General features: G+C 51.7%; 1 protein-coding gene and 1 pseudogene across 4 annotated transcripts in view; both read right to left on the reverse strand.

Annotated features, from left to right (window-relative positions):
- Positions 1 to 27,787, reverse strand: part of LOC100273794 (uncharacterized) — a 37,884-nt gene that overhangs the window by 9,629 nt on the left and 468 nt on the right. For all 4 annotated transcript variants that reach the window (XM_008669320.4, XM_008669323.4, XM_008669321.4 and 1 more), the window contains exons 2-5: positions 27,367 to 27,414; positions 27,105 to 27,151; positions 24,575 to 24,640; positions 1,064 to 1,138 (exon numbers count right to left, since the gene is read on the reverse strand). In XM_008669320.4, coding sequence (XP_008667542.1) covers positions 1,064 to 1,138; positions 24,575 to 24,640; positions 27,105 to 27,151; positions 27,367 to 27,414 — 236 coding nt within the window. The remainder of the gene's footprint in view (positions 1 to 1,063; positions 1,139 to 24,574; positions 24,641 to 27,104; positions 27,152 to 27,366; positions 27,415 to 27,787) is intronic.
- On the reverse strand, positions 24,657 to 27,098 carry LOC103646642 (uncharacterized; annotated as a pseudogene).

The raw sequence follows: 27,787 nt of genomic DNA on the forward strand, positions 1-27,787 counted from the left end.
AAATTGAAGAAGCATATATGGAGCTTTTTCTAAGAAAATGAAGACACATCTAGTTATAATATTTCTTATTAGTACATACTTGTACACTAAAAGTAGAGGTCGTCAAACGATAAACACAAAAGTTTGCTGAATAACCCACTACAATGGAAATTTCTTAAACTGCTGACCAAATGAAAAATAAAATCTGCAGTCAATATTAAAAGGTGTTAGGTTTAGTCCCACATGGGAAATTGAGGGTGAAGGAAGGAGCACAGCATATTAAGGTGGGGGCAGCCCTCACCGATCAGTTTGGGTTGAGTGAGGCCTAAAGCCTTGGTATGTTGAGGGCTATGATGGATCTAGGCCTAGTGTGGCGCCAGCTGCATTAAGTTAGGCTTGAGGCCTTTAGTGTGTTGTGGGCTATGGTGGACAAGGCCTAGTGGGGCACTAGCTCTTGGGTATACCCATGGATCTAAAAAACCTAATTGAACTTATGTTTACTTTCAGTTATACCTGAAACGGACCCCTTGTGTCTCTTTTAAGGCATGGGCGTCCAATAAAACTCTTAACATGTCTAGGTGGTGTGAGTAGGCATGAGGCAGTGCTTAAGTGGTGCAGAAACACAACAAAGCTGCCTGGCTGGCTTGGTAGGCTATGTGTGACCACGCTGGCTGGCGGGCAGGAAAAAAGCACCCAGAAGACCCAGTGAAAATAGAGATAGGACGTGTAGGGATCAAAATTGCAAGGTCCTTCACCAATTCTTTACAAGTTTGCACGACTTGGAACCAAAATTGCCTGAATGTGTTACAATTACTTCTAAGACCGAAGTTTGGTATCTAATCTGAGACATGTGTTGCCAGGAAAAAAATAAAGAATCACAAACACTTAATCATGTGTGATTTTTAGTTCATCTAGTGGCTAGCCAAACGCTTAGTCATGTTCAACCTGACTTAGTCCATCTAGGCGCTAGGAATTGGAGTAGCACCTAGGGTGTTTTGGAACCTAGCGAGCTAGGCTGGACCCGTTGCACACTCTAACAAAAGCCAAAAGCAAGATGCTAAGAATTAGAATCCAACCAACATACCTTTCCTGTTGCAACATCCACTACAGTGGATATTTGGAGTCTTGGTCTAGCAATTGCCATTAGGTAATCACACTCCTGTAAAGATTAAATGTATTACCAGAAGAACGAAACATAAAAAATAGCATTCAAATACAAAGGAATATGCATTTTGCTAAACATTTGGTGTCTTGGTTACGATCAACAGGGGAATGGACTTGAATTCATAAGATAATACATGTATAAATAGATAAAAAGCTATTACATTTGAAAGTACTTAAAAAATGACCGAGGAGGAAGGTACCAAAGAAATTATGCAAAGAAGAATGGAAACTGAAGTATGTTATGGTGCAAATGTGATTCACAGTTCTGACTATTAGGTATTGTTTGGTTAGGCATCAATTATGCAGTCCCTTTGAAGGGACTTTGGACAAGTTTCTTGGCAACCCAAAGCGATTGGATCTAATTCATGTCTACCGAGTTAGCTCATGTATCATAACACAGTCAACTTAGCAAACTGAGATTGAAGTAAGTCCATTCGCTCCCTTCCTCCAAAACTTCCCAAAAACCTCTAACCAAATACCCAAAAAACTCTCAAACAAACTTCTTAAGTTCTTAATGTATCAACAATCTCCTCCCTCTAACAAATTCTTTTAATGGATCGAGTCATTGTCTTCCCATAGTATCAATTCTCAACATCAAATGTGCAAATGTAACCAAGCAACATTTGAAGCACAGGCAATATTTTCAAGTCATCCGATTGTTGGAGCGAAGGCAGAAACGCCACCCTTCGCTCGAAGTCTCCGCTGTTCAACCGCTGTTCTGACAGACAAAGCAGGCAGGGGCACCCTTCGCTTGATCGGCACCAGACGAAGACCGGCGACGAAGGTATCCCACAGTGCGGCCTCGTCCAGCTCAGAGGCCCACGTGCGATCCGGCCCATTGTAACGGGCCCTGCGTAGCCGCCGCGTGTTACGGGCCTAATTTGTAAAGGCATCCCTGTAATTACAGTCTGTAACCCTGCTTTATGGGAATATTCTGGGGATAACCTAGGTAGCTGAGGGCACATGCGTCCTTAGCACAAGGCGCTGGGCGTTCAGGTACCTATAAATACCCCCGCACAGTGCCCGTGAGAGGCCTGGTTAACAGAGCTATTTGCCATCTCACGCGTAACCCTACTGTCCACACTGTTCACCCCTGTTGGCCTTCTTGCGACTGACAGCAAGTTCCAACATTTGGCGCCCACCGTTCGTGCTACGACAAAACCACCCGCGATGGCACCCAAGAGAGCTAACCCGAAGGCTGACGAGGCTGCGAAGGCAGCACTGCTTGCCGCAAGAAAGGGCAAGGCCCTCGCCCTCACCCAATCCACCCACCAAGAGCCCACTGAAGACAATGTTCCCCGCACCTGCGAAGACGACACCTTCCGCACCTGCGGGCCCGAAGGACAATCGCAGCCGCCCCCAGGCTTCGCCCCACTGGAGGGCGCGGACCTCACCGAGGACGGCGAGGTCCTCGGCGTCTCAACAGAAGAACAGCTACAGCTGCGCGCCCTGCGCCTCAAGAACCGCAACCTCCAGAGGCAGAAAGAGATACTGAGGCCAAGCGCCAGCGTGTGTCCGCACTAGCCAAGGTGCGGCAAATGATACGCGACGAGGAGCAGAAGGCCCAAGACCTCGAGCGCGAGATCGCGCTGATGCAGCGCGAAGGCCACCTTGGCCTGCAGCAAGAGCCACCCCTCCAGCAGCGCGCACAACCGGAAGACACGCGCGAAGGCCACCTCGGCCTGCAGCATGGCCCACCCCTGCAACACCGGGCACAGCCGGAGAACCCGCGTTTCCCCCAGCGTGACTACACCTTCCAGCACGGCGCGCCATTCCAAGGGGTCAACTACCTCGACGAGCGAAGTTCCCTGGCGCCACACCTGCAAGTGACGCCTTGGCCAGCTAACTTCCGAGCAGGGACCTATCCCAAGTACAATGGCAGCACCGACCCGGCGCAATACATAATGAGTTATCAGGTCCCCGTTGCATCCGCCGGAGGGGACGACGCCACAATGGCGAAGTCTTTCATCATCGCCCTAGAGGGCCCAGCACTCACCTGGTTCACCAGATTGCCTCCGCTATCCATTGATTCATGGAGAAGTCTCAGGGACAAGTTCCTGCTCAACTTCCAAGGGTACCGCCCAGACACCGACGCCTTGGCCGAGCTCTCGCTTTGCAAACAGCTGGAAAAGGAGACTCTGCGGGAGTATTACCGCAAATTCTTAACACTCAAGTCACAGCTGCCCTCCGTCGATGATCAGATCGCTATCCACTACGCCATCAGTGGCCTTCGGGCCGGCGTCCTCTACAGTCACTGTATCAGAGATCCACCCAAGAACCTCCAGGAGCTATATCAGCTCTTTGAAAAATATGCCAAATCCGAAGAGCTCCACCAGCGCAAGGTTGAGTCACAGCGGAAACCCAAAGATGCCCCGCAGTCCAGCCGCACGTGGACGAGGACTCCGCAGCCAGACTCCGGTCGAGATGGCCGCAGTCAGCAGCAAGTGCACAACATCGCCAACCAGCAGCCTGCTGCTGACCCCCCTCGTCGCCAGGAATATCACCCCCAGGGCCGCGGAAATGGAACTCGTGGCAGGAGCCGAGGGCGCGCGCAGCCGCCGCGCCGGTTCTACTGCCTTTTCCACGGCGAAGACTGCGCCCACCAAACCAAAGACTGCCCCGAAACGAAGGCTACCAGAGACAGAATGGCGCGGGCGCAGCCAGCCGACAATCCCAGAATTGTCGCGCATAATTACCAGCCACCCCCTCCACCATATATCCACGCTCCCGCCCCGCATCCACCGCATCACGCTTACCAACACCATCAGGAAGTACAAATCGTACCTCCTCCACAACCACCACCACACCAGCAACATCAAAACATCCCCCATGCCCCAAAGCAGGAAGACTTCGCCGATCAACCATATCACGGAGTCATTCACATGATAACAGGGGGGTCCAGCACTGACTTCGACACCAAGCGGCAGAAGCGGGACCACTACCGCAGCATCAACCATGTCGTCGTCACTGGCCCAGTCGTGCAGACAAAGTGGTCCCACATACCGCTAACCTTCGACGCACGAGACGTCGACCTGCGCAGCGCCCCCCACATCGACGCTATGGTCATCAATTGCAGCGTGGCAGGCTGGGACTTACACAAAGTCCTAGTCGACAACGGCAGTCAGGCGGACATCATCTTCCTCCACGCCTTCGACCGCATGGGTATAAGCCACAGCCTGCTCAAGCCTTCGGACAACCCGTTGTATGGCTTCGGCGGCAAGGGCACCTTTCCCGTTGGCAAAATAGAGTTGCCCCTCTCCTTCGGTGTAGCACCCAATGCCCGAAGTGAGCAAGTAACCTTCAATATTGTCGACATGGTATATCCATACAACGCCATCATGGGCCGGGGCTCCATCAATAAGTTCGAAGCTGCCATCCACGGACTGTACCTATGTATGAAGATATCAGGTCCGCTAGGCGCTATTACGATCTACGGCAACCAGCAGACGGCGCGCAACATAGAGCGGGACTTCGTGCCTGGTCAGAGGAACGTACACTGTCTCACGACCCAGCGCGAGGTCCCTGCGCCCGCCAGCCCAACCGATAAGCAGCACGACAAGGCACAGTTGCAGAGCCAAGACGGGACCAAGACTGTCCCCCTCGATCAGTCCACGCCCAAGCAGACAGTCACTATCAGCGAAGACCTCACCTCACATGAAGAAGAGAAGCTTCTCTGCTGCCTGGCCAAGAATAAAGATGTCTTCGCCTGGTCCGCCCTCGACCTGGTCGGAGTCAGCCGATCCATAATTGAGCACAGCTTGGGAATTGACCCTTCGGTGCGACCAAAAAAGCAAAGGCTTCGCAAAATGTCCGACGAAAAGACAGAGGCCGCCAAGGCGGAGGTGCACCGCCTCCTAGAGGCTAAATTCATCGAGCCAGTGGCTTACCCCACGTGGCTCTCCAATGTTGTAATGGTGCAGAAAAAAAGCGGGAAATGGCGAATGTGCATAGACTTCACCAGTCTCAATAAGGCCTGCCCAAAGGACAATTTCCCGCTGCCACGGATCGACAAAATAGTCGATAGCGCGGCCGGATGCGAGGTCATGTCACTCCTCGACTGCTTCTCCGGCTATCACCAGATATACATGAAGGAGGAAGACAAGGCTAGCACCAGCTTTATAACACCCTTCGGCACTTATTGCTTCATCAGAATGCCGGGTCCACCTTCTCCAGACTCACCAAAACAGTACTCGAAGGGCAGGTCGGCAGAAATATATTTACATATGTGGACGACATCGTCGTCGCCAGCAAGAATAAGGAGGACCATCTCGCCGACCTCGCCGAGACATTCGCGAACATGCGAGATGCACGACTCCGCCTAAACCCGGAAAAGTGCGTCTTCGGTGTTCGCCAGGGCAAGATATTGGGTTACCTGGTGTCACACCGCGGCATCGAGGCCAACCCAACCAAGATCCAGGCCATCGTAGACATGTCGCCTCCGCAGTCCGCCAGGGACGTCCAACGTCTGACAGGCAGATTGGCCGCTCTCAACAGATTCATCTCCAGGTCCGCCGAGCGAAGTCTCCCCTTCCTCAAAACACTCCGCGGTGCAAAAGACTTCGCCTGGGGACCGGAGCAAGAAGCGGCTTTCGCCTCACTAAAACAGTACCTGTCGGAGCTGGCCATCCTCACAAGCCCCGACTCCTCGCTCCCCCTACTGCTCTATGTCGCGGCTTCGCCGCACGCGGTCAGCGCGGCACTAGTGCAGGAGCAGACAGTTGAGGGTGCGGTCAGACAGTGCCCTGTTTACTATGTCTCCGAGGTACTGACATCGTCCAAGTGCAACAAGACAGAGCTGGAGAAGATCGCCTACGCAGTCGTTATGTCCTCGCGCAAACTGCGCCATTACTTTGAAGCATTCAAGGTCCGAGTCACCTCAGACAGAGGACTCGGCGAACTCTTCAGAAACCCGGAGGCATCGGTGAGGATTGCCAAGTGGGCAGCCGAACTATCCGGCTACCACATCAGCTTCGAGCCCAGGACAGCCATCAAGTCACAAGTCCTGGCAGACTTCGTCGTCGACTGGACTGGGCCAATAACACAGCCAGACCCGTCCACAGAGAAGGTTTGGACTATCCATTGCGACGGCGCATGGTGCCATGCGGGGGCAGGCGTCGCTGCAGTCGTCACCTCACCAGCCGGAGTCAAACACAGATATGCAGCACGCCTCAGCTTCGCTCTGGAATCCGACAGATGCACAAACAATATAGCAGAGTATGAAGCGGTTATCCTCGGCCTCCGCAAGCTAAGGGCCCTCGGAGTCACCACATGTATCATCAAAACAGACTCCAAGATAGTTGCCGGCCAGGTCGAGAAAGACTTTGCAGCAAAAGACCCCGCGCTCATGCAATACCTCGCGGCCATCCGAAGTCTCGAGAGACAGTTCAAGGGATTCACCTTGCAGCATGTGGATAGGGCCAAGAACGAGGAGGCCGATGCATTGGCCAAGGCTGCCGCCAGGGGCGAGCCCTTGCCCTCCGACGTGTTCTTTCACACCATCGGCACGCCAGCCGTCCGGAGCCCCGAAGGGCTCCAAATAACTAATGATAGCGAGGGCCACCGCATAGTCAACCTAATCATGACCGAAGACTGGCGGGCACCAATAACCCTGTTCCTACAGGGGTACTATCATCCAACCGACGTCAGTGAGGCCAAGCGCCTCAGACATCGAAGCCGGGACTTCGCACTGATTGAGGGCCAACTATACAAGAAATGGGTCAGTCAGCCAATGCTTAAATGCGTCACCGAAACCGAAGGCATGCAGATCCTACGCGAAGTCCACAGTGGCACGTGCGGCTCGCACGCAGGGCCAAGGGCCCTAGCTGCCAAGGTGATCCGCCAAGGGTTTTACTGGCCTGCAATGATCTGCGCCGCAAATCGGGTCACAAGGTCCTGCGAAGCCTGCCAGAAGTTTTCTCCTCGGTCAGGCAACCCCTCGCAGTATACAAAGCTGATTGCCCATACATGGCCTCTCCAGCGCTGGGGCCTGGACATTGTCGGGCCCCTGCCCACCGCTCAGGGGAACCTTAAGTTCGCCTTCGTAGCCGTCGAATACTTCACCAAATGGATTGAAGCGAGGGCTGTTTCTACAATCACATCAAAGACTGCCCAAAAATTCTTCTGGCAGAACATTGTTTGCCGCTTCGGAGTACCCTCCGAGCTAACAGTTGACAACGGCAAGCAGTTTGACAACCAGGACTTCAAGGATTTTTGTTTCTCCATTGGCACCAAGCTAGCCTTCGCTTCTGTTTATCATCCGCAGTCCAACGGGGTCGTGAAACGCGCCAATGGGAAAATCTTCACAGCTGTCAAGAAGATGCTCCTTGATGAAAAGAAGGGCAGATGGACCGACTTATTACCTGAGGCAGTCTGGGCACTAAACACGACTGAATGCAGGGCTACTGGGTTTACTTCCTTCCGCCTTCTATACGGATCGGAGGCCATGACCCCACAAGAAATAAAGCATGGGTCCCCGCGAACGGTTCCGTCAGCCGTCCCCGACGTGGACGAGCCAACTTCAAAAGATCTCATTGACGGAGACCGGGTCTTCGCCCTGCAGGCCCTAAACAAATACCAAGCCCAGACCAAAGCATGGCGCGACCACGCAGTCATCCCGAGGGAGTTCAGCGAAGGGGACCTCGTACTCGTCCGAACAGCTCGGACGGAGTCCAGGGGCAAGCTGGAACCCAAGTGGGAGGGCCCCTTTATAGTCAAGACAAAAGCTTCCCCCAGCGCCTACAGGCTCGCAACGCCAAACGGCGAGGACCTGGAGCACTCCTGAAACATCGACAACCTCCGCAAATTTTTTGTTTGACTCATCGGGGCTGATTCTGCCCTTGTAATTCGCCAAAAACAATCTTGTAACGGCCCGCACTCTTTTCCTCCCGGGGGGTGAGGTTTTTAACGAGGCGGAGCCATGTAATATATGTGTGAAAAATCCCCCGCAAAAACATGCGTCGAAAAAAGACCGCGACGACGGTCTTCGACATTCGACCAATTCGAGGTCACCGCGAGGCTAAGCGATAGCCACCCTCGCGTGCGACAAATCCGCGCAGAAGTCGCCTAAGGGTGCAGCCGGACCAGCACAACAAGTGCGAAAAAACCCGATGTCTCTCGCGAAGACTATCCGCGCAGAAGTCGCCTAAGGGTGCAGCCGGACCAGCACAACAAGTGCGAAAAAACCCGAAGTCTCTCGCGAAGACTATCCGCGCAGAAGTCGCCTAAGGGTGCAGCCGGACTAGCACAAGTGCGAAAAAATCCAATGTCTCTCGCGAAGACTATCCGCGCAGAAGTCGCCTAAGGGTGCAGCCGGACTAGCACAACAAGTGCGAAAAAAAATCCAATGTCTATCGCAAAGACTATCCGCGCAGAAGTCGCCTAAGGGTGCAGCCGGACTAGCACAACAAGTGCGAAAAAACCCGAAGTCTATCGCAAAGACTCCGCGCAGAAGTCGCCTAAGGGTGCAGCCGGACTAGCACAACAAGTGCGAAAAAAAAGTGCGAAAAAAAAACCCGAAGTTTACCGCGAAGACTATCCACGCAGAAGCCGCCTAAGGGCGCAGCCGAACTAGTACAACAAAAGCAGAAACGACAGCATCAAACCGTCCGCGCTAAGACCGACTATAATCACACCAGCACAGCGTAACCAAACATACCAGACAAAGTACACAACGCCCTCGCAGGCACAAGCAAGCGAGGGCACACAACTTCATCGTACAAGCCTTTACACATATACAAGCGAGGGCGCCACACTCTACAGCGGCTCAACCTTAGGAATAATTCCCATCTCCCTATAATTAAATAACATTATCCTAAGCTCCTCACCCGTAAAAAGACTTCGCAGCTCCCCTTCCCCTGTACTCGCGGCGGCCGGCAAAGACAACAGTTCCTGCCGACCAGCCCTACTCACACGAAGCCGAGCCCCTTCCTCCGCGCTAACCCTACGCTTTGCAACCGCCCTTCGTCGTCGGCGCCCGGTGCTAGGACCTGGCACGTCTGGCGCGTCCGCGGCATGTGGCGTAGCCTCCGCCGCAGCCACGTCCAAGGCCGCAAAATAATCCAAGTCCTCCTCAGACGACTCCTCAGTCCACTCAACCGAGCTCCCAGAGTCAGTAAAATCAAAAAACTCAGATTCACCATATCCATTACCACCTTCTGCGGTCGAAGCCGCCAAAAATTCAGTAGTAGCAGTTGCGTGCGCAGGCCCAAAATCTTGAACCTGCGCAGCAACCAAAATTCAGCAAAATATCCAAAATTCCCCAACCCTATACACCCACTACGCCACCTGCGAAGGCCCTGACGCTGCGGGAGCCTCCGCCGCTGGCTCCGCCGCCGCTTCTGCCGTTGTTTCCGCCGCCTCCGCCGCGGAATCTTCAGCACTCGGCACAGCAGCTGCGGGGGCATCAGGGGCGCCTTCGGCCACCTTTGGGGGCAGGTCTTCGCCGGCCGCAGCAGATATGGGGGCAGCCGTCGCGCTCGCCGCGGTCTCCGGGGTTGGCTCCAGGGCGACCCCGGACACGGCCTCCGCAGGGGTCGGCTCCGGGTCAGGCAGCGCGCTGTTCAACGCCCCGAGGTCGTCCACCCGCTCGCCACGCAACGCCTAAGACAAAACACGCAAAATTCAGCAAACACACGCACAACCCACACCCAAAAAACGCCAAACAAACGAAAATGTCACCTGAGCCATCGCCGTCTCCGCCCGCTCCCTGACCACCTCGCGACCGTGCGGACCCCACATCCGGTCGTAGAGGGCCCCGGCAGAATCCTTCACCACGAGGTCTTCAACCTTATAGACATCTCGATCAAAATCTTCATCCGCCTGGTCGAAGACCTCGAAGTGCCGGCACCCTTCGCGGGAGAGCGCGTTCATCGCCCCCTCGCAGGTGACCAGGGAGGCGTACGACATGAACCCCCCCACGACAGCAGGGAGTTCCTGCAGCTCCTCCTGCACCCATTGCAGACAACGAAGCCCGGGCTCTCGGTCCGGCACCTCGAAGTCACCGGTCCGCGCACCCAGCTCACGATATGTATCCTTAAGCTGCGTGCGCGTCCGTTCGGCCTCCGCACGCAACGCGGCCTCGGCCCCCTTCGCGCGGCTCTCCAGGGCGGTGAGCCGCTCCTACAGATGTTCGGCGAGCTCCTTGGCAAGATTGCCCTCCGCCCGCGCCAGCTTGGCCTCCGCCTGCGCAGCCTGCTCCTTGGCGATGGCCTCGTTGGCCTCCCTCCTCTCCGCCGCCAGTTGGCGCCGGAGGTCAGCCTTCTCCATCTCCAGTGCGGCCACCTTGTCCGTCAGTTTACGGCACTTGCTGTCGGAGGCTGATTTCTCACGGACAGCGTCAGCATGTTGCGTCCGAAGTCTCTCGACTTCGGCAGACACAGCTGCCGTGAGGGCCCCCGACGCAGTACGGCTGGCGAAGTCAGCCACCTGCAGAGCACATGTAAGGCCGTTTCCTAAAAAAAATAAAAAAGGGGGGGGGAGAGAGTATAGCTCAGCGGACCTGACTCAGCGCCTCCGTCACCTCCTTCAGCCGGCGGGTCGCTGCGCCCGCCTCGTCCCTGACAACCGCGAGGGCCGACACCTCGCCTCCGGAGCCAAGAGCCTCGCCCCTTGCCTTCGGCACTATGGCAGCCGTCGCGATCGCCGCGGCAGGCGCAACCATAGCAAGCTGGCCCTCGTCCGACCCTGCAACGCATCAACGAATAAAAAAAAACAGCGACTTACCACCAAGATAGTCCTCCACACAAATGTCGGTGGCGAAGTCGGCGACACGCTTGCCTGCCGACGGCAACGCTCGGGCCGCCTTCGCGGCCTCCGCCACCCTGCTGGGCGGCGGCGCAGCCTTCGCCGGTTTGGAGCCTCCGGCGCCCGCGCGCTGCCTCTGGCGCCTTGCTAGATGCAGGGACGCCTGACTTCGCCGCCAGCGGCGGCTTGCCTCCGCCGGGGGCCGCAGCCTTCGCCGACTCCCGCTTTTGCCTCTTTGGCCTGGCTTCAACAATCCTGATAGCCGCCTACCGCTTTTGTGCAGCCCCTGGCGATCCTTGTCCATCACTGCCGACACAACAGCAGCAATATTCCGCTCGTAAGGAAAAACTCTCCATTTGCGAACCATGCGAGATGTAAAAACGTCCCCGCTGGCCGCGCGGGGGATAGGAACATTCCTAGGCCAGCAACCCCCGGTAACCTTCAGCATCCGAGCCGAAGACTCCCGGAGCTCGGGCGAAGACATCCTTTCCCCCGGGGCCGCGCACGTCCTCATCAACTCTCTAGCAAAGCCATCGGAAACCCCAAGTCCTCCCATGACAGTACCTAGTTTCCTCTTCTTAGAGGATGGGGCGGCCGCCGGCGCAGGGTCGTCTTTAGTCTCCACCACCGGTTTCTTCCCTCGGCGGTCCGCATCGTCTTTGAAAGGGAAATGTGCCCTTGGGCCATTTCTAAGTATTTTGGTGATTGAGTGCCAACACAAAGTGCTTAAATGTGAATCTATGCCCATGGATGGACAAGTTGCAAATCACAAGTAAAGGTATGTTTCTAAGACTTAGTACATTGGTTTTGTGTACTAATATATTTGTCTAAGTGTTAGAAACAGAGAGAAGAAGAAAAGGAGAAGTTGGCTGTGTACAGCCAACAGACTGTTTCGGTCTGGGGCACCGGACTGTCCGGTGGTGCACCGAACAGTGTCCGGTGCGCCAGGCTGCCTCGGCCCGAAGACGCCGCTCTCGGGAATTTTGCCGACGGCGTACGGCTAAAATTCACCGGACTGTCCGGTGTGCACCGGACTGTCCGGTGAGCCAACGGTCGGCCGAGCCAACGGTCGGCCGCGGAATCTGCGCGCGACACGTGGTCTGGCCAACGGTCGGAAGGAGGCACCGGACTGTCCGGTGTGCACCGGACTGTCCGGTGCGCCAGATCTGCAACGGTTGGCAACGGTCGGCTGCGACTGTTAAGGAAAGAAATCGGGCACCGGACAGTGTCCGGTGTGCACCGGACTGTCCGGTGCGCCCGACGACAGAAGGCAAGGATGGCCTTCCAGATTTGTTCTCAACGGCTCCTAGCTGCCTTGGGGCTATAAAAGGGACCCCTAGGCGCATGGAGGAGAGAACCAAGCATTCCTTGAGCACTCTTGATCACTCACACATCAATCTTGCGCACTTGTTCGACATTCTAGTGATTTGAGCTCCGTTCTAGTGTGCTAGTCTCTTGAGCTCAAGTCTGGGTCTTGTGTGTGCGTATTCGCTGTGATCTTTGTGTCGTGTGTGAGTTGCTAATCCCTCCCTTGCTCCGTGATTCTCTGTGAACATCTTTTGTAAGGGCGAGAGGCTCCAAGTTGTGGAGATTCCTCGCAAACGGGATTGAGAAAAGAAAAGCAAGAACACCGTGGTATTCAAGTTGATCATTGGATCACTTAAGAGGAGTTGAGTGCAACTCTCGTCCGTTGGGACGCCACAACGTGGAGTAGGCAAGTTTTGTACTTGGCCGAACCACGGGATAACCACCGTGTCATCTCTGTGATTGATTTCTTGTGGTTATTGTGTTTTGACTCCTCTCTAGCCACTTGGCCATAATTGTGCTAACACTTAACAAGTTTTTGTGGCTTAAGTTTTGAAGTTTTACAGGATCACCTATTCACCCCCCCCCCTCTAGGTGCTCTCAATTGGTATCAGAGTCGTTCTCTTCAAGAAAGGGACTAACCGCCCGAAGAGATGGATCCTAAGGGGAAGGGAATCGTGATCAGTGACCAGGAAAAGGGAAACAAGAGGGAAAAAAAGAAGCATTACAAGAAGGCAAAGGGGGAGGCGCATCTAGGCAAGGAGTGGGACTCGGGTTGCTCCTCTTCCGACTCCGACAATGAGGGACTCGCCGCCACCGCCTTCAACAAATCAACCCTCTTCCCAAACGAGCGTCACACATGCCTTATGGCAAGGGAGAAGAAGGTATGTACTCGCAACTCTACCTATGCTTCTTCAAGTGAGGTCGAATCTAGTGATGAGGATGAAGTAGATTATTCATGTTTGTTTAAGGGCTTAGATAGATCTAAGATAGACAAAATTAATGAATTAATTGATGCCTTGAATGAAAAGAATATACTTTTAGAAAAGCAAGAGGATTTGTTGTATGAAGAACATGATAAGTTTGTAGAGGCTCAAAAATCCCTTGCATTAGAAATTAAGAGGAATGAAATGCTTGCTTGTGAAGTGTCAACATGCCATGATTCTATTTCTAACTTAAAGAGCATAAACGATGATTTAAATGCTAAACTAGTAGAAGCAAATAAATCCAACTCTTGTGTTGAACATGTTGAAATTTGCACTAGGTGTAAGGATGTTGATATTAATGCTTGTAGTGAACATCTAGTTTCAATTTCCAAGTTAAATGATGAATTGGCTAGTCTTAATGCTCAACTTAAGACTAGCAAGAATGATTTCGATAAACTAAAATTTGCAAGGGATGCCTACACAATTGGTAGACACCCCTCAATTAAGGATGGACTTGGCTTCAAGAGGGAAGCCAAGAACCTAACAAGCCATAAGGCTCCCATTCTCGCCAAGGAGAAAGGGAAGGCCCCTATGGCTAGTAGTGTGCAAAAGAACCATGCTTTTATGTATCATGATAGGAGACAAACTAAAAATGCTTATAGGAGTTATAATGCATATGATGATTTTAACTCTCATGCCATGTTTGCTTCTAGTTCTTCCTTTATGCATAATGGAAATATGTCTAGGAAAAATGTTATGCCTAGAAAGAATATTACTCATGCTCCTAGGAAAGTAGTAAATGAACCTTCTACAATTTATTGTGCTTTAAATACTTCCTTTGCTATTTGTAGAAAGGATAAGAAAATTGTTGCTAGGAAGTTAGGGGCAAAATGCAAGGGTGACAAAACTTGCATTTGGGTCCCTAAGGATATTTGCACTAACCTTGTAGGACCCAACATGAGTTGGGTACCTAAAACCCAAGCCTAAATTTGCCTTGCAGGTTTATGCATCCGGGGGTTCAAGCTGGATTATTGGCAGCGGATGCACAAACCATATGACGGGGGAGAAGAAGATGTTCACCTCCTACGTCAAGAGTAAGGATTCCCAAGATTCAATTGTATTCGGTGATGGAAATCAAGGCAAGGTAAAAGGGTTAGGTAAAATTGCAATTTCTAATGAGCACTCTATCTCTAATGTGTTTTTAGTAGAGTCTCTTGGTTATAATTTGCTATCTGTTAGTCAATTATGCAACATGGGGTATAACTGTCTATTTACAAATGTAGATGTGTCTGTCCTTAGAAGAAGTGATGGTTCACTAGCTTTTAAGGGTGTATTAGACGGCAAACTTTATTTAGTTGATTTTGCAAAAGAAGAGGCCAGTCTAGATGCATGCTTAATAGCTAAAACTAGCATGGGCTGGCTGTGGCATCGCCGCTTAGCACATGTGGGGATGAAGAACCTTCACAAGCTTCTAAAGGGAGAACATGTGATAGGTTTGACTAACGTGCAATTCGAAAAGGATAGACCTTGTGCAGCTTGTCAAGCAGGAAAACAAGTGGGAGGAGCGCATCACAACAAGAATGTGATGACCACTTCAAGACCTCTGGAGCTGCTGCATATGGACCTCTTCGGACCCGTCGCCTATCTGAGCATAGGAGGGAGTAAGTATGGTCTAGTTATTGTAGATGATTTTTCCCGCTTCACTTGGGTGTTCTTTTTACAGGATAAGTCTGAAACCCAAGGGACCCTCAAGCGCTTCCTCAGGAGAGCTCAAAATGAGTTTGAGCTCAAGGTGAAGAAGATAAGGAGCGACAACGGGTCCGAGTTCAAGAACCTTCAAGTGGAGTTCCTTGAAGAGGAAGGGATCAAGCACGAGTTCTCCGCTCCCTACACACCACAGCAAAATGGTGTGGTAGAAAGGAAGAACAGGACGCTCATCGACATGGCGAGGATGATGCTAGGAGAGTTCAAGACCCCCGAGTGCTTTTGGACGGAAGCCGTGAACACGGCTTGCCACGCCATCAACAGGGTCTACCTTCACCGCCTCCTCAAGAAGACTTCGTATGAGCTGCTAACCGGTAACAAACCCAATGTATCTTACTTTCGTGTATTTGGGAGCAAGTGCTACATTCTAGTGAAGAAAGGTAGAAACTCTAAGTTTGCTCCCAAAGCAGTAGAAGGGTTTTTATTAGGTTATGACTCAAATACAAAGGCGTATAGAGTCTTCAACAAATCATCGGGTTTGGTTGAAGTCTCTAGCGACGTTGTATTTGATGAGACTAATGGCTCTCCAAGAGAGCAAGTTGTTGATCTTGATGATGTAGATGAAGAAGATGTTCCAACGGCCGCTATGCGCACCATGGCGATTGGTGATGTGCGACCACAGGAACACTTGGAGCAAGATCAACCTTCTTCCTCAACCATGGTGCATCCCCCAACACAAGATGACGAACAGGTACCTCAAGTGGAGGCGTGTGATCAAGGGGGAGCACAATTTGATAATGTAATGGAGGAAGAAGCGCAACCGGCACCTCCAACCCAAGTTCGAGCGATGATTCAAAGGGATCATCCCGTCGACCAAATTCTGGGTGACATTAGCAAGGGAGTAACTACTCGATCTCGATTAGTTAATTTTTGTGAGCATTACTCCTTTGTCTCTTCTATTGAGCCTTTCAGGGTAGAGGAGGCCTTGCTAGATCCGGACTAGGTGTTGGCCATGCAGGAGGAGCTCAACAACTTCAAGAGGAATGAAGTTTGGACACTGGTGCCTCGTCCTAAGCAAAATGTTGTGGGAACCAAGTGGGTGTTCCGCAACAAACAAGACGAGCACGGAGTGGTGACGAGAAACAAGGCTCGACTTGTGGCAAAAGGATATGCCCAAGTCGCAGGTTTGGATTTCGAGGAGACCTTTGCTCCTGTGGCTAGGCTAGAATCAATTCGTATCTTGCTAGCATATGCCGCTCATCATTCTTTCAGGTTGTACCAAATGGATGTGAAGAGCGCATTCCTCAACGGGCCAATCAAGGAAGAGGTGTACGTGGAGCAACCCCCTGGCTTCGAGGATGAACGGTACCCCGACCATGTGTGTAAGCTCTCTAAGGCGCTCTATGGACTTAAGCAAGCCCCAAGAGCATGGTATGAATGCCTTAGAGACTTTCTAATTGTTAATGCTTTCAAAGTTGGGAAAGCTGATCCAACTCTTTTTACAAAGACATGTGATGGTGATTTGTTTGTGTGCCAAATTTATGTCGATGACATAATATTTGGTTCTAACCAAAAGTCTTGTGAAGAGTTTAGCAGGGTGATGACGCAGAAATTCGAGATGTCGATGATGGGAGAGTTGAACTACTTCCTTGGGTTCCAAGTGAAGCAACTCAAGGACGGCACCTTCATCTCCCAAACGAAGTACACGCAAGATCTGCTAAAGCGGTTTGGGATGAAGGACGCCAAGCCCGCAAAGACTCCGATGGGAACCGACGGGCACACCGACCTCAACAAAGGAGGTAAGTCCGTTGATCAAAAAGCATACCGGTCCATGATAGGTTCTTTGCTTTATTTATGTGCTAGTAGACCGGATATTATGCTTAGCGTATGCATGTGTGCTAGATTTCAATCCGATCCTAAGGAGTGTCACTTAGTGGCGGTGAAGCGAATTCTGAGATATTTAGTTGCTACGCCTTGCTTCGGGCTCTGGTATCCAAAGGGGTCTACCTTTGACTTGGTTGGATACTCAGACTCCGACTATGCTGGATGTAAGGTCGATAGGAAGAGCACATCGGGGACGTGCCAATTCTTAGGAAGGTCCCTGGTGTCATGGAACTCTAAGAAACAAACTTCTGTTGCCCTATCCACCGCTGAGGCCGAGTACGTTGCCGCAGGACAGTGTTGCGCGCAACTACTTTGGATGAGGCAAACCCTCCGGGACTTTGGCTACAATCTGAGCAAAGTCCCACTCCTATGTGACAATGAGAGTGCTATCCGCATGGCGGAAAATCCTGTTGAGCACAGCCGCACAAAGCACATAGACATCCGGCATCACTTTTTGAGAGACCACCAGCAAAAGGGGGATATCGAAGTGTTTCATGTTAGCACTGAGAACCAGCTAGCCGATATCTTTACCAAGCCTCTAGATGAGAAGACCTTTTGCAGGCTGCGTAGTGAGCCAAATGTCTTAGATTCGCGGAACTTGGATTAAATTGTAGCATACATGTGTTTATGCCTTTGATCATGTTCATTCTGCATTTTGTTGCTTATTATGGTGCTCAAGTTGTACAAACACTCCCTGGACCTCACAAGTCCGTTGCAAAGTGATGCACATGTTTAGGGGGAGATGTGTTACAACTTGACCCTTTGAGACTAACCATATGCTTGAGATTGCTTGATTTAGTCTCGAAGGAGAATTGAAAGGGAAAAGGTGGACTTGGACCATGAAAGACTTCCACTGCACTCCGATGAGAGGGTAACTTATTCCAAGTCCATCTCATGAACTCTTATTGCCATTTGCTCTTAATTGAAGATTTTGGTGAGGCAATGGGGTTAAAGGGCCAAGATTAATTCCGTTTTGGTGCTTGATGCCAAAGGGGGAGAAAATAAAGGTCAAAGCAATAAATGGATCAGCTACCACTTGAGAAATTTTGAAAATAGTGAAATAGAGCTTTTTGTTTTGTCAAAACTCTCTTATTGTCTCTTTTGTCAAAAGTTGGTTTTTTGTGGGGAGAAGTAGTGATTATGGGAAAAAGGGGGAGTTTTTGAAATCTTTGATCAATCTCTTTTGGAATGACTCTCTTTATGCTTCAACATGTGTGTTTGACTTAGAGATAGAGATTTGAGTTTGATTTGCAAAAACAAACCAAGTGGTGGCAAAGGATGATCCATATATGCCAAAATTGAATAAAACTCAAATTTGTTTTATTTGAAGTGATTTTGAACTTGTTCTAGTTGCTTTATGTTGTGTTGGCATAAATCACCAAAAAGGGGGAGATTGAAAGGGAAATGTGCCCTTGGGCCATTTCTAAGTATTTTGGTGATTGAGTGCCAACACAAAGTGCTTAAATGTGAATCTATGCCCATGGATGGACAAGTTGCAAATCACAAGTAAAGGTATGTTTCTAAGACTTAGTACATTGGTTTTGTGTACTAATATATTTGTCTAAGTGTTAGAAACAGAGAGAAGAAGAAAAGGAGAAGTTGGCTGTGTACAGCCAACAGACTGTTTCGGTCTGGGGCACCGGACTGTCCGGTGGTGCACCGGACAGTGACCGGTGCGCCAGGCTGCCTCGGCCCGAAGACGCCGCTCTCGGGAATTTTGCCGACGGCGTACGGCTAAAATTCACCGGACTGTCCGGTGTGCACCGGACTGTCCGGTGAGCCAACGGTCGGCCGAGCCAACGGTCGGCCGCGGAATCTGCGCGCGGCACGTGGTCTGGCCAACGGTCGGAAGGAGGCACCGGACTGTCCGGTGTGCACCGGACTGTCCGGTGTGCACCGGACTGTCCGGTGCGCCAGATCTGCAACGGTTGGCAACGGTCGGTTGCGACTGTTAAGGAAAGAAATCGGGCACCGGACAGTGTCCGGTGTGCACCGGACTGTCCGGTGCGCCCGACGACAGAAGGCAAGGATGGCCTTCCAGATTTGTTCTCAACGGCTCCTAGCTGCCTTGGGGCTATAAAAGGGACCCCTAGGCGCATGGAGGAGAGAACCAAGCATTCCTTGAGCACTCTTGATCACTCACACATCAATCTTGCGCACTTGTTCTACATTCTAGTGATTTGAGCTCCGTTCTAGTGTGCTAGTCTCTTGAGCTCAAGTCTGGGTCTTGTGTGTGCGTATTCGCTGTGATCTTTGTGTCGTGTGTGAGTTGCTAATCCCTCCCTTGCTCCGTGATTCTCTGTGAACATCTTTTGTAAGGGCGAGAGGCTCCAAGTTGTGGAGATTCCTCGCAAACGGGATTGAGAAAAGAAAAGCAAGAACACCGTGGTATTCAAGTTGATCATTGGATCACTTGAGAGGAGTTGAGTGCAACTCTCGTCCGTTGGGACGCCACAACGTGGAGTAGACAAGTTTTGTACTTGGCCGAACCACGGGATAACCACCGTGTCATCTCTGTGATTGATTTCTTGTGGTTATTGTGTTTTGACTCCTCTCTAGCCACTTGGCCATAATTGTGCTAACACTTAACAAGTTTTTGTGGCTTAAGTTTTGAAGTTTTATAGGATCACCTATTCACCCCCCCCCCCCCCGGTCTAGGTGCTCTCAGTCTTGACCAGAGTAGCCGTCATATGGCAGTTGGTTCAATTCGAAGACCCTATTCAGACGGTCATTCGACCCGCGGATCTCCCAGCTGCGCTGGCCCTCTGTCCTCGGCACATAACGCCCAACAAGCCGCACCGCCTCATCCTCCGCCTCACGCACAAAGGCGGCCGGATCACGGTTTCGCAGATTTAGCGCGAAGGCGGGACTCCGCACCACCTTCCCACCACGGAAAGGCATCTGGCGAGGGCATACTTCGCCCAACGCCCAACCATGCGCCAAGGGCCATACCCCGTACGCCGCAAACTCTTCAACCAAGTCGCGCCCACTGCTCTGTCCGGCGGCACACCGAAGGGCCCCTTCGTCCACATCATCCTCCGCCACTTCAAAGGGCGGGTACGCCGAGTAAAAATGAGAGCACATCTCGGACACGGGAAGTCCCTCGTGGCCTTCGACGGTACCCTCAGCAACGTAAAACCAAAATTCATTCCAGTTGCCCCACTTGTTGCGGGCGCAAGGAACCAACTCTACTACCTGCATCGTGGTCTTGCCGGTCTTCGGCGTGAACGTGCAGGACCCAAACTGAGCAACTTCGTCCCCGATCATTCTCTTCTGCCAGTGTAAACAATAATGCTTCGCAAAAACTTCGACCGATGGCTGTCCGTCGTACGAAGTCGTCGCCCAGACATACTTCGACAGGGCCACCACGGCATTCGGCGTCAGCTGATGAATTTGCACGTTGAACCTGCGCAGGACTTCGCCAACAAACCGGTGTGCAGGCAAGCGAAGACCGGCGGCGAAGAACGCCTCGAAAACAACCAATTCGCCCTCCGGCTCGGGGACTTTCTCCGTCCCCGGGGCACGAGCAACTCCGCCGCCGAAGTAGCCCAACCGCTGCATATCCTCCACGCGGGCCGACGACATTCGCGACACGCCGAAATCAACAGAATCGCCGGCGCGCAACTCCTCCGCCATCAAACTACTCAGCGTCTCCTCCGACGAGGCGGCGGCCGGCGGCGAGGAGTCGGCCGGCGGCGTAGCGGCAGCGGAAGAAGAGGAGGACGGCATCGCTACGTACCGTCGGCGGCGGCGGGCAGTCTGCTTCACTCGCGCCAGATCTCCGGCGAACAAGAGCACGGCGGGCAGGCGAGCAGCAAGGCGGCGGGCGGCTAGGGTTTTCGCGGAGCGCGGAAAGTAAAGTTCAAAAAGCGCCGACCCCCGCCCCCTTTTATAGGCAGGGCGCGGCTCTTCGGGAAACCCGCAATCCAACAGGGCGCGGCGCTTCGGGAAACCCGCAATCCAACAGTACGCCGTCAATCAACGGTCACATCAAAAACCCCCGCGGAACCACTTCGAGCGAGGGCAGCGTCTCCGCCATCTAGCGACGTCTTCGGCACCAGGTGACTTTGTCGAACTGGTCCCTCGGAGGGCAAATGTTGGAGCGAAGGCAGAAACGCCACCCTTCGCTCGAAGTCTCTGCTGTTCTGACAGACAAAGCAGGCAGGGGCACCCTTCGCTTGATCGGCACCAGACGAAGACCGGCGACGAAGGTATCCCACAATGCGGCCTCGTCCAGCTCAGAGGCCCACGTGCGATCCGGCCCATTGTAACGGGCCCTGCGTAGCCGCCGCGTGTTACGGGCCTAATTTGTAAAGGCATCCCTGTAATTACAGTCTGTAACCCTGCTTTATGGGAATATTCTGGGGATAACCTAGGTAGCTGAGGGCACATGCGTCCTTAGCACAAGGCGCTGGGCGTTCAGGTACCTATAAATACCCCCGCACAGTGCCCGTGAGAGGCCTGGTTAACAGAGCTATTTGCCATCTCACGCGTAACCCTACTGTCCACACTGTTCACCCCTGTTGGCCTTCTTGCGACTGACAGCAAGTTCCAACACCGATTAATCATGATTAGTCGCGATTAATCACCCAAGTCGGTTTGGAGTTTGAACCAATCGTGATTAATCACCAAGTCGTCCGACTAATCGTGATTAATCGCGATTAATCACCCAAGTCGGTCAGCCAGAACGACCAACAAGTCGTCCGACTTGAAAACATTGAGCACAGGTACTCAACTAGTATCTTTATAAAATGCTCAGCTCTTTCCCAACCATTCAAAAAAATTGTGTAGTTGCATTTTGTTCCTGCACAACTGTTGGGATTAGGGTTACAGAGGTCGTATGAGTGGTAGGTTTGGGGTTTAGGGCCAGGACCCTGACGCTTGGGTGCAGTCGGCTGTTGGTGGAGAAGGTGTGGTACTGTTCACGCGATGAACAGTGCGCGATGAACAACAACGAGCTGGGAGAAGCACGGGCAAGATAATTGCCTGCTTGGTTCTTTCTTTAATCAAAGGAGTACAATATATAGGCTGTGATAGCAACCCCTAACAAACTAACCAAATCTATATAGGAGTTCCAAACTATGCTTATCCATTTAAACAAACTAGCTAATGCTTATCCATCTAAACAAACTAATTGATACTTATCCATCTAAACAAACTAGCTGATTTTATTAGGGTTGTTGGCTGTCGGTCATAACATCTCTCCCGGCCACCACAAACAGCTCGTCCTCAAGCTGGAAGGCAAGATTACGGGGGTGGGGGATCTTCCGAAGCAGCCATGTCGTCGTTGGCGGTCACCTCAAGGTAGAAGAGACGATGGCAGTGATGGCCTCGTACAAACGACTCGTCGTAGTTGTAGCACAGACCCTGGTGGCGTCGCTCTGTCGTCTCTGTTGGGGTGAGGCACTTGAACATCAGTGTTGTCGGGGTCGAGGCAGCAGCTGCTGGCCCAGCCGGTGATGCCGATGTGGGGGATGGCGCAGCTAGTCGACGCGTAGAGGGCGGAGGCGTGCGGCCGTCCGAGCCTTGCTTGCTGGCAGCGTTTGTATGCCCGGACGAGGACCACGGCCTGCTGCAGGTCGCCGGGCGCGCACAGTTCGACGTCCACCCGGAGATGCCATGGAAGTCCGGCGGTGAAGAGTTGTGCTTGTTGGTGCGGTGGCGGCACAGGCTACGTGTGGCACAGGAGAGCCAGGAATCGATCCTGATAGTCCTCCACCGTGGAGCGAAACGAAAGGTGTGCTACCTCGCCCAACGTGTTGCTGCGCAGAGGAGGCCCAAAACGCTACTGGCACAACGTTTTGAAGCGCGGCCAGTGCAGTGTGGGCTCATCGCGTCGCAGCATGACAGACCACAGCTATGCAGCGCCCGTGAGATAGTATGTGGCCATCCAGACTTTGTCCATCTTCGGCGTCCCTTGATTGTAGAAGAAGCTCTCACAGCGAGACAGCCAACCAACAAGATCTTCCTTGCCGTCGAAGGTGGGAAAGAGAAGGTTATGGTAGTGCGGGTTGTGAGGGTGCTGCTGCGGGTTGGAGCTGTATGCTATGGTGGGGTCGGGAAAGCCTGGGATTGTGGAGTGTGGAAAGGGAATTTGGTGGATGAGCAGGGGGTGGAAGGGTTGATTTGTGCTGTGGAGACAAGGGCAGCGGTGGGTGATGGAACGGCAGCGACGTGGGAGGCTGTGGGCGCAGGGGCGATGGATGGAAGCACTGTTAGGGGCAGGGAGGGTGCCGCAGCGGGCACGATGGGCATAGTTTTTAAGGCGGTATGGTGAGGTAAAGTGGTCAACCCCCTTTTTACCCTTTTAAGCAGTAACGCGTAAGGCGAGGCGACGCCTTACTAATATATAAATATAGAAATATATAGGAATATAGTATTAAATAGGTAGGGATGATAGTACTAAATAGGAGCACAAGTTCAACATAAGACAACATAATAGACTTAAATACAACATAATTAATAGGTAGTAATAGAAGATTAGGAAAAAATAAATACATAACTAATAGACTTACTGATAGGAGTAAAAGATAAAAAAATAAAGGGGTTTAAAGACATATGGGCCACCGGCCTGCTGTTTCTCAGCCCATCCAGCCCACTACTTGACCTAACCTACACTTATCATATTCCTTTCTCAGCCACCACCCTGAGCCCGTCCGCACAGCAAGCCTCTCCCCCACGCCGCCGCTCTCTCTTTCTCCCTCTACCCTAGCGCCACCGCCCTCCTCTGTCCTCTGTTCCCCACGTCGCCGCTCCCATCTTTCTCCCTCTCCCCCGGTGTTGTCGTTCTTCTCCGTCCCTCTCCCGCAGCTCTCTTTCTTCCTGTCCCCACGCCGTTGTCGCACCCTTTCAGAGCTCTGCGCGTCACGGCCGCTTGCGCCTTGCGCGCCGCGGCCACCTATGCCCCGTCGTCGCCGCCGCAGGTCTTCAAGGCGTCCTCAATGCAACACCTTAGCAAGATTCAAGGCGCCAGGGCGAAGCCATATTGGCCAAGGCGGACGCCTTACTCTCCAGTCTAAGGCGACAAGGACGCCTTGCTACTAATCAGTGCCTTACCGCTTAAGCGACGCTTAACGAACGCCTTAACAACTATGGCGGTGGGGATGCCCCCATTGCTGGAAAGGCCATAGGGGTTGATGATCGCCGGGGGAACATAAGGCATGGGAGGGTCGCCTGACATCCTAGGATCGGTAAGGTCTTCCGATACCAGATTGTTGGGATTAGGGTTACGAAGGTCGTACGAGTGGTGGGTTTGGGATCTAGGGCCAAGACCCCAGCGCTTGGGCGGCGTCGAGCTATTGGTGGAGAAGGCATGGTAACCACAATGAATAGTGCACTATGAACAGTGACAGATGGGAGAAGCATGGCAATATAATTGCCTGCTTGATTCTTTCTTTAACCAAAGGGGTACAATATATAGGCTGTGATAGCAACCCCTAACAAACTAACCAACTCTATCTAGGAGTTCCAAACTAATGCTTATCCATTTAAACAAACTAGTTAATGCTTATCTATTTAAACAAACTAGCTAATGCTTATCCATTTAAACAAACTAATTGATACTTATTCATCTAAACAAACTACCTGATGCTTATCCATCTAAACAAACTCGCTGATTTTATTAGGGCTGTTGGGCTGCTGGTCATAACAACAACACACTTCATGTATTGCTGGACTGGAAATAAACATTCCTGTTCATATGTAAAAGTTACTAGCAATAAGAGCAATCTACAGTTCTACATAATTCCATTTTCGAGCAAGCAAAGGAATCTAAGTGGCACTGGTATTGCCCACTATGATTTATGTTGGCGCTATGGTTTATAGTGACATAACACATAGCGTTAATGCCTTGGGTTACGAGAGAGACAAACCTCTGAACTAAGAAAATTATGGAAAACAATTATCCTTGGCGTCCAGCTGATAACTTCAGGCTTCACCTACACATTATAATTATAAAGAAATTTGGTGAGAAACAAGAAAATGCTGGATAGGTGTACACCAAACTAGACCTTTAGTGAGTAAACTGAAACCATTTGGGAAAACATATGCAATTATGTTTGATGACTGAAACAGTGAATCCAACATCGTTCATGCCACAAGCTGACAAGTTCTCAAATTATACCGATGCAGCAAATTTTACCAAGAATTCAAGGTACTTTTCTCTAGTGACCTGCACAGAACTTCATAAAGAAGAAATAGAAAGGCTAAGGGTACCACTACACTTTGTTTCAGTACATTGCTCACACTAGCAATTGCCAGCTTAAATTGCTTCTGTCTTCTAAATCTAATTGATGGTTCCCATTTTTCAGAAACTATATCCGATTAATGAAGCCATTTAGGGTGGATTCCAAAAAATAAGCCAGATGAAAACTATGTCGGCTAGTCACTCATGTAAATCATACCCTAATAGGCTTGTATGAGTTTTCTTAGGTTCCTATCTTCTTAATATAACTGTTATGAGCGGCAGATGGCTGCGAGGGTTAGAGGGCGATGGCTAGGGTTAGAGGGCGATGGCTAGAGTTAAAGGCTTCTTAATGTAACTGTAGCATCACTGTAGTGGGCCCTCTTGGGCCCTGACGCTACACCCCTCCTGGACAAGCAGGTCGTCCTGGAGCTACAACCTAACGATGACTCCGCTAGACACAAACCTAACATCTAAAAATAAGCCTTTTACATCTCGACTTATTTTATTATTCCGATATGAATTAGATTGTGACTCTTTATTTTTGACCCCTTAAGATAAGGCGGACACAATCCGCGCATTGGACCTACAAGTGTGCAGACACCTGGATCCCATGGACACCATCTGGACGAAAGGGGAACACATAGATGGCCACCTGGAATAGGTTGTAACAATGACCAGAGGAGGCGCCCTCGTGGCGGCCAGTAACGAAATGTGGTGGCGCTAGGCAGTGCACCCACGCCTATGACGAGGGGAACGCCTTCCCTACCGCCGTTGCCGTAGAGTTGGAGTTCGTCGCCCACGGGACACGCACCATGCTCGCGCTTGGAGACAGCGGGCCAGCGCAGTTGCTGATGGCCGTCCGACAGGGCGAGGTCGTGCCTCCGTGTGCCGAGGTCGACCTCCACCAAGGTTGCCTCAAGTATCTGTCGGCGCGCCTCCTACAGCCGCTGGCGCACTAGGAGGCCACGTGTCGCAGCCTGCAGCCGCACCGTCGCTGACACCTTGCAGGCACTCGCCCACGTAATCGCCTTCCTCTCCGCAAGCTGCTGCAAGGTTGCTGGAGCAACTGGGCACTGCCGCTTGAAGATGGGGCGTTGTCCTTGCCGACCCGCTAGGAGGCAGCGTGTCGTCGCCTATAGCTGCCCCGTGGATGCCCGGATGCCATCCACACCCCCATAGAAGACGTCATCGCAGTGCTGCTGTGGCGACACAGGCATGGGGGCATGACGGGGTCGGTGAAGGAGACGTTGCCATCGTGAATTTTGGCACCGTCGATGAGAAGGCGTACGATAGAATTGGCGATGGTGATGGTGGCATGGAGATGGGGTAAAGGGGTAGGCCTCCCTGAGGGATGATTGCGCCTAATGTCACAATCTGTGTTTGGGGCGAAGACATGGTGTACTGGGGTCCTCCCATAGTCATGGCGTATGATGGAATAGGGGAAGGCGACGATGGCTTCAGCAACAGATGAATGGGCAGGCATGGTGTCGTTGGGGCGCTGGTACGCGACATGCCATAAGATATCGGCGGCAGTGGCTGCTACTGCGGAGGAAGAAGGGTGGCTGCCAATGTCGCCTGCATGGTTGCCATGGATCGCGTGAGCTTATGGACGGCTGCTACCAAGGACTCGAGCGTGAGGGGAGGTGGCGATGTCGTGGATGAGGATGTGGTGGGTCTGGGCACTGACGGTGTGGAGATTGGCAGCGTGGCGGAGGAGGCCGACGGCTGGATGGTGGTGGACGAAGGGCCTGACATCTCCGATACCAGATTGTTATGAGCGGCAGATGGCTGCGAAGGTTAGAGGGCGATGGCTAGGGTTAGAGGGCGACGGCTAGGGTTAGGGCGCTGGGGAGGCCGGCCGTAGGGCTTTGCCCACGGCCGGCAAGAGAGAAGGGATTTCCTTCTAATCTCTTGCTTACTTTCAATTGATACAATCCCTCCCCTTATATAGAGAGGGTTACTTGACCTCTAAGTACTAGATCTAATCTTATCTCTAATTCTAATATTATCCCAAATTAGCCTTATCTTTATCTGACCTTATCTTTATTTAACCAACCCGAGGGGCGTGCTACAGTACCGTGTAGCGGCCCTATAGCAGGCCCTCTTCGGCCCTGGCAACAACGTTGTGCGTTCGAGAGAGAAAACTATGCCTCACACATGCATAATATTTATGGAGATTATACAACTTAAGGCATGAATGTGAAACCAGAACTTACATATCCAAGGCGAAGAAGAACAGCCTCTGGATCACTATCTGCATGCACTATATTTGTGATGCATAAAAAAAAGAAAATTCAGTGACACACACTCAAAGGGAACCTAAACTAAAGTTGAATACATGGGAATAAACAGGTAGATAATTTGATATTGCAAAATAGAAACAAAAATGACAGAATTTGTAGTGTAATGCAAAAGAAATGAGAAAATACACCCAAGCATGCATATTGGAGTTCAGCAAAATAGGGAGGGAACACATACCTGAATAGCCATCTAGTCGATGAAGAAGTGCTAACTGAAGCAAAGATCCTATGTTCAGGGAAAAGGAAGCAAAATGCAACTAAAATAAAATTAGTAAATTATGTAAAATGTACACAATTTTGTAAATGCTAGCTGGAGTTAAGAAACCAGTATTTGAGGATAAGAGAAGCATTGTTAAACTAGATGCTGAAGCTATTTACATGAAGAACACTAAAAACTACACATGGCATCGTGCATGCCAAGACGCCCAAAGCAACCATGCTTCGGCACCAAGTTCAATTCAATGCCCCATTAAACTGACAGACACTAAAGCCGTATCCACTCCCCACTCCGGCAAACTGTAACTGCTCCGAAGTGAACCTGCTGAGGGGTGTAGATGCGTAGTGCCTGAATGGAGTCGAATTTCCGCGATTTACCCTAC

This window comes from Zea mays, chromosome 2 (genome assembly GCF_902167145.1).
Source record: "Zea mays cultivar B73 chromosome 2, Zm-B73-REFERENCE-NAM-5.0, whole genome shotgun sequence".
In the NCBI taxonomy this organism is placed as follows: domain Eukaryota; kingdom Viridiplantae; phylum Streptophyta; class Magnoliopsida; order Poales; family Poaceae; genus Zea; species Zea mays.